Source organism: Orbicella faveolata, unplaced genomic scaffold (assembly GCF_042242905.1).
Source record: "Orbicella faveolata isolate gen_17 unplaced genomic scaffold, um_ofav_v1 contig_24, whole genome shotgun sequence".
Classification (NCBI taxonomy): domain Eukaryota; kingdom Metazoa; phylum Cnidaria; class Anthozoa; order Scleractinia; family Merulinidae; genus Orbicella; species Orbicella faveolata.
The window spans coordinates 15851733-15859294 of NW_028301552.1; the positions used below are offsets into that span (position 1 = coordinate 15851733).

General features: G+C 40.3%; 1 protein-coding gene across 1 annotated transcript; it reads right to left on the reverse strand.

Annotated features, from left to right (window-relative positions):
• Nucleotides 1–1540: 1540 nt before the first annotated feature.
• Nucleotides 1541–7305, reverse strand: LOC110046719 (putative skeletal organic matrix protein 5). Its single transcript, XM_089292555.1, has 4 exons — nucleotides 7096–7305; nucleotides 6853–6913; nucleotides 5663–5798; nucleotides 1541–2248 (listed from the first exon to the last, which is right to left on the reverse strand). Exons 1-4 carry the CDS (start codon nucleotides 7223–7225, stop codon nucleotides 1727–1729), a joined length of 849 nt encoding a protein of 282 aa, XP_089148681.1. The 5' UTR covers nucleotides 7226–7305; the 3' UTR covers nucleotides 1541–1726.
• Between the last annotated feature and the right edge of the window lie 257 nt (nucleotides 7306–7562).

The following is a 7562-nucleotide window of genomic DNA, read 5'->3' on the forward strand; positions in this document are numbered from 1 at the left end:
AAAAATATATTGTTCTGAAAATCCAAAAAAAGTTCCGTTTGATAGGTCAGGTCATGCTTGGCAAAAATAAAGTCGGGCTCTGTTTCTAATGCTTAAGATATGCAGTAAAATACACTGAACAAAGTTTATGGTCCTTTGTGTTATGAAATCCGTGCCGATTTGGCAGGGGCAAAGAGTGGCATTTTGATGGCAAATAAATTTTATAGAAAAAAACCGGTATGAGGGTGTTTTCAATGGTTTAGTTTGATAAGCCAGTCTTACCTTGGGATAAAGTAAAACTCACAATCAGGCCTTTGTCTGCCTTTGCTTTCCTTCTGTAGGTTACCTTTTTACATACTGGAGAGACATTTCTAGGACTGGTACATCGAACATGAAACTACTGGTTGGCCTTTCATTTTTTGTTGTCTTGGAGGACCTGAGTGCCTGTTACCGACCAGAGAATTTGCGCCTTCAAAAATTTTAATAGGGTCTGCTCAGGATTACTGAGTAGCATAAAGCAATACTGATGAAACATTGGCCTGAAACAAAGGTGATGTTACCAAAGAAAACTCTCTGAGATTGCTATTCGTTTTAAAGTCACAACATTTTCCGCCAAGATAAGGATCAATCTATATTAATTTTTTGCTCCAGGAAAGAGCGCCTTCGGTTATTATATGATCCACACTCTTTAAAAGTAGCGTCGACAAAACAATAGGGACCTTAAGATACCCTGGACGCGGCCTAGAACGACGCAACTGGAAGTAAATTCGCAAGGCTTTCAATTTAATTTGCATAAATGTCACGCCACTTGACGGCCTCCACCTCAGTTGTGGCGGCGACGAAGTTCATTTTGGCGGCCTCTTAGAAAGGTGAGTTATTTTCCGACTTTTTCCCTCAAAATAACATGTTTTGCCCAAAATTTGTAAACATTATTATAAAGAAATAGATTCCTAGACTGTTTGGTTCAATTTTGTTTTCATAATTCAGTTTTAACGAGCATATAGAGGGAAAAGTGAGCGTCAAGTCTTCAGAAAGAAATCCGAAAAGCAGGTAAATCTGTGGAAATTTCCTCGCACAGAGTATTGCTTTATTTCTTATTTCACCTTGATTTTTATCGTGTGAAACTAATCTGTGGCAGGTTAGGACCGCTCTACACTCTGAAACTGCCACTTCTTCAAGGTCAAATCTTTCGTACTCTTCATACGGTAATTCTAAGTTCTTTGAAAAGCTGCAGTCATAGAGGAGCACGAATTCTTCGTCAGAAATGATGTCGGCCAAATAGGCTCCTGCTAAAAGCTCTCGGGTCCTCTTAAACGACGTCATAACAGCGAAACCGCCTGATTCTCTGACGGAACCTGTTTGTTGTTGTGACTTGTTTCGGCCGCCGCTTGCACAACGCAAATCTTAAGGTTTCTTTTTCCCGCACAAAGGTGGCGGTTACTACCCATGCCCTCTCGGACGTGACCGCGTATTTCAACGCCGCCGCGTCCAGTATCTTAAGGTCCCTAATATAAGAATTGCAAGATGAGATTGTTCACGATAACATATCAAATGAGTCGTATTTATCGATTCATCAACCCACTTTATTATTTCTTTTTTGAACAGCAACAAGATAAACCCCGAATTTTAATTCTCTCTAAAGGAACATGTTATAAGTTTACAAACCATATCTGTAAACAACGTTTTACCCCTCATTCTTACATGTGGTCTTAGCTTTTCCCTTTAACCTCATAAAGTTCAGTTCTCTTCACTGAACGAAGATGTATCCCATGGCCTGGATGTGTTTGTCTCCGTTGTCTGGGGAGTGGGTAGCCTCGTTTCCGCAGGTGTCGGAGTCCCTCTGGTGCCCGCCTGTACCAAACCCGATCCTGGAGTCGCCAGTAACGCAATCATTTTCTTGATTGCACATATAGCCAATTCTTGCTTTAGAATAGGCAGGATCATCACTCATGACATTAAAACCTTCTCTGTTGCAGTTAGGCTGCAGGGAGGCCTGAGCACCAATCAATGTCTTCCATTCGTGACGACCCAGTGAGGTGGGGCGGTGTTTACCATCTGCAATCAGGGCATACAGCGAACTAGCCTTCATGTTCAGAAGAAGGAACCTGGTATCTTCTCCAGGGATCTTCATGCCCAGGCAAATTTTGGTAAAGGGTGTGTTCCAGTAGGTTGGGAGCTTGGTCTCTTCGTTGTCCAGGCCTGTCTCCCCTTCAGGTAAGCCGTATGTGTTCTTGTCAGTCCAGTAAGGTGAATCGTAGTGAAACGTTTTCTGCAAAATACGAATAGTTTAGTTCAGGTTGTCATATCATCCACTTTCCAGTGCTTTTGCAGCCACCAAAATATAAAAACTGAAGCACGGAATTGAGCGGGCTAATGTTTCATGGAACGTTTTATCCAGGTCACGCTAATGATGTTGATGATATTCTACCGTCTTTAACTTTGACCTAAAAACTAATCAATCAAGACGAAACATTGATTTTCTCGATACAAAGGACAGATCATTAAGCTAGCAGAGGGAGGCAGCGTGGACGAAAGGTTAGAGCGCCGGACGTGAAATCCGGACTGCGGGTTAAGTCCCATTCTGACCCATCGCGCAGAATGCCGCGACATATCCGGGACTTAAATGTAGAGTGCGCATGAAATTTAATTATTAATTAGGCTGCCGATGGCTAAACAACAAAGAAAATGACCAGAAAATGGCCGACTACGCATACTTGTTTAGAGTTTACGTGCTTCATACTTGTGTTTCGTAGTGGTTATCATATGGCTTTTGTAGATGAGACATTGACGGAATAAAGGAGACATTTTTTGAAATGTTACGAAAAGTGGATTTAGTCGTTTTCTTTTCCTGAATTTGGTCCATTTGAGGGAAAATATTATATGAGGAAATATTTGGAGGAAGAATTTTACTCCTTCAAAGTGCCCTTCTTAACGGTTATCATATGGCTTTGAATGTATGTTGTTAAAGGAAGCTTTATGCCAAGTTTTAACGGAAAATAATGTTTCGAAGTGGTCGTTCTGCCAACTTTCGAACACTCGTAACGATCCTTCAGCCTTCGTTCGCCTCGGAGACTAGAAGAACAATAGAGCGAAACTCTTTTGAATTTCCCGGCAGAATATTAATATATGCCAAGCTCCGCCTCCACAAACAATAGGACACACGCCGACGCTATAAGGCATTGAAATTGAGAGGTGATAAAATGTGTCACTTAACCATCGTATTTAAAGTAACGCTTTGCGCGAGTTGCAGTAAACGAATTTTCAGCATGTCATCTGTGCAAGAAATGCAGCGCGTTGATCGGGAGCTCTTTTTAGAGCTCATTGAATCCCCGGTCAACCCCGCTTTCTTGCACATGTCAGGCAAAAATGATCTGAGAGAGATAAAAGAGTTAAAGGAAGCGAAGCAGAGTACTTCATCCTCAGCCGGTCTCAAAGAGATCATTTTTGATTTTCGTTGAAAAAAAGATCTCAGAGTGTTCGGAACGTCGTTTTAACATCACTTTACATGTAATTTCATCAACATAAGAAGTGTTCGGACGGCTCCCATGTGTTTTCAGTTAAAGGATAATTCTTCCACTGAATAAAATACTCTGCCTTGCCCCCTTGATTTCGTTGAGAGACTATCGCTGAACTTCATAAATACCCATAACAACGGGCTTTTGCTTGGGTCGGTACTTATAACTGAGGCGACGATCATAAGCGCCATCAAATAGTGATGCGTAAAAGCCGAGCTGCTGTCTCGTACGCTTTGACATGTTACTCCAAAGAGTATTCTAATAACTGAATACTCGAACCAGGGCCTTTTAAATGTTTTGATCAATTAAAACGGTTCCAATTTTGAATAATTATCTCACACATGCAGTGGACAACAATGCTCACTCAGGCGTAAGACGCGCTGCGTGCTTTTGCTTTTTTGTTCGGCTCTGGATTTCAAACAGAAATGTCATTTATTTTCCTCTTCATCTTCCGAATAGATAAAGACCTGTGTTGTCTTTTAAGTCCTCGATCAACGACAGACTACGTGAACCGATCGAGTAAAAGACTACGTCTGATGAACTGCTTTGACCGGTCGAGTAAAAGAGGACAACGATAAAGTAGAAGAAAGTTTTATGCGCACCGTTCTTTCCATTTGGCAACGCTTTGGAAGAAGATTTTTTTGTGGGAGAACTTTTGGCTCCCGCGCTCAAACCATTTCGAGTGTGACATGTCAACAAAAAAAGTGAGAATGTCACTGCACACGACTTTGTTGACAAAAGTCTTTGTGAAGAGCGCAGGCCGCCTTTAAATTAGAGCGCTTTTGTTAGCTTATTACACCTGGGATTTACTTCACACATCAGACCGTTTGATTGACAGCCGCCGATTCATTGACGAGAGCAGTCGGAATTCCGACCGCTAATATTTGTAATTATTATTCCGCGCATTGAAAAACTGAGCACTGCAAGTATATGTCGCGAAAGACAATAGAATTCTGCGCGATGCACCAGCTGCCCACCTCCCCCCGGCTGTTGTTCCTGATAGTCCCGAGTTCAACTCCTCAGCCACGCTTGTATATAGCTAACTTGTTTGCCTCCTGCCAGTTGAGAGTTTTAAAGATGTTATGTTCATTTAGATTACTTGTTTCATTGTTTGTTTCTATTGGCCCTGAAGAGTCGCACTGGTGTTGTGGTCAATTACACCCGCTTTCATTGTTACGTGCATGGGCGACATCTTTTGACATGCATCTTTACAGTCGAACTTGACTTTTAGTCATGAAAGATGGATTTATTTGACATCAAACTAAGGTTAGGAGTATCAAGAAGTCATTCTGAGAGATAAATCGACTGTTTTGAATGTTTCGAATACTAAACGCGGTAGCAGCCCAATTCTACCGGAAGAGCCGATCGACTACGCGCAAATGATAATTCCTGCTGTTTTGGGAAGCAGACCAGGGGGAGTGCTCCTCAAAGTTTTTGGTGGGGGTGTGCGGCCCGAGCGTTGAAACCTGTGCCTTATTTCAGACCAAAATCTGTGATTTTCCATTCCCTATTTCAGACCTAAGCCAAAAATCGATACTCCATTCCAGACCTCTAGAATTTTTACACGGCTCCAACATATGATCCCAGCTATCCAGAAATGGATTCAATTTCCGTAAACATTTAATAGAAGCTTCAAAATTTGTGAATTTTGATGCGGAAATAGTAAGTTCCTTTTAAACAAAATACCCAATACCAAGCCAGAGTGATAAAAATACCATAATTCAAACCAGAATAGTCAAAATTCATAGCTCAAAACCATACCCTTTGGGGCCTCAGAAACCTATTTAACCCATATAAGGGAGTACCCCCTCTTGGGGGAAATCTTTGGATTTTGATTGAGAAATTCGAGCGGATCTACTCGACACTCGACACGAAATGGTTGAAAGAATTTGTAGCAGTCAGATGCCAATAGTTATTAGAACGGTTTTTCGCAAGGGTCAATTTCAACTGAATATATGTACACGGATTTGAATTTAACTGGCTTTACCCTCGCAGAAAATATAGACGGAAGGTATTAACGTCTTCAAAATATACAGTCTCAACATTGACGACTCCACTTTAATTCTTGATGGAATATACTCAGAAAATTTCTAGGTCGAATATGGCCTTAGTTACCTTCTTTACCGCAAAACCTGGATCGGTTTGCAACATAATCGCTTAAATTGTACCTGAGCACCGTCCATTTTCATGACCAGCGTCCATCCTCCGCCACCACATTCGCCAAGGTCATCGCCATCCATGTAGCAATAGACAGAAAACTTCTCATAGCCAAACTGGAGCATGTATGCCTTGTTTTCGGTTGGGCTTGAAAATCAATACGAATACAATATGTTTCAGTATTAACACTTATAGCCAAATGAATCAAAGAGAAACTGGTTTAAGGTGGCTCGCAACGGTTTTCAACAAATTTCAGTCTTCTCTGATGAATCCATACTACAGCTCTTTTTCAAATGATACCATAATAATGATCTCAAACAAAAAATTGCCAATAATTGGTTAAAGCTAAAATTAACTCTCATGTTGCATTTTTTTAAATTTTTATTTCCCCTCCAGTTTGTTTCACTCCCACCTAGGCCAATTCTGAGGTATTTTTTATTCATGCTTTAATGCGTGGTGATACATGTTGCCTAAGAGTGATGGAAATATTTTTAGAGGACGTATCCCTCGATCAACCGTCTAAAAATGGCACAATTTGTTTGAACGCCCTTCATAGTTTTTCTAGTTTTTTAGTCTACCACGCTTAATTTCATGTGCCAAACAATTCATTAAGATATAGTAATCCTATAGCATTGCTCTATTTTACCACCACTTATTTGTCGTGATATTCGTATACTAGAAGAGTTACTCGGCCCCATCAAATTTGTTGAGTTGGCATGTCAATCAAAACGCGATGGTTCTTTGTTTTCAAACGGCTAAAACGTAGACAAAACATTATTGCTTCAGCATGATATTTAGCTCAGCGAAATAATCAAAGAAGAAATGAAAAACTGTGTAGAAATAAAATCAAGCCAAGTTTCCGAGTTTCTGTAATGACCTGTTGAAAATACCCTATTCTGGGAAAATTCAATCGCCATCATAGATTCCACAAAATTGAACTTACTGGATCTTGTAACATATATTCCATACAAATAGTTCACCAAAATGGTCTTTTGTTCAGTGAAATAATTTTTTAACAGGTCATACCGTTGTAATAACTTGTGCACAGATGTTTGGTAATTTGGTTGATGCCATTATTGTGGCGTCAACTGAAAAGCAACTGTAGTATTGATCTATCAAAGTAGATGTGCTGAAAAGATGTTGCAAGCAGTTTCCAGCCACCTTCAGATCGTCGTTTTTGCGCAATTTCTCTACAACTTACTGATCTTTGTCATAGATCTCTTTGCATGAACTTGGACCATGGTGTTCGCAGTTGCCCGGCTCTACGCAAATCCATGAAAGGCAAACAATAAAATTGTTTAGTAATTTTCTATAACCTATACTAAGATCGTAAAAAAAAACAGGTACGTTAGTTACTGTTCACTATTTAGAGATTAAGAATGACCGAAAATGACATTTAAACCGTTCGACACATCGGCAAGGTGGAAAACATTTCTTAATGTACCTGGTTTTGGGCATTCAAGTTTATTCAATTTTTGAAGGACTTTCTGGCAACATCTTGGCTTTTTAGCAGCGTTTACGCAAATGGTGAAATACACCAGGCAAATAACTCCAGCGAATTTCAAGGTTACCATTGTTTAGTCTTGGAACCGAACGCTAGGTAGGAATTTTAACGAGGACTGATAAGTTAGCATTCGAAGAGTCCGTGGTTTATAAACCCTTCCATCACCGCTTTACATTAAAACCGTTTTCTCCTCACATTCGCCTGGAGGTTTTCGTTCTTCTTACGTGGAGAATTACCAAGTCAATCAGCTCCCGACTGATGATTGGCTCTTAACTTTGGTACAACCCAAACAACCAATAGCAAGTTCTCTATGAAATAACAGGATGTTGATGTTTTAGAAAACTGTAAAATAACCATAGATACCCTGAAGTAAATATCGCGCGTTGAGGTTTTTATTGCCACCCATT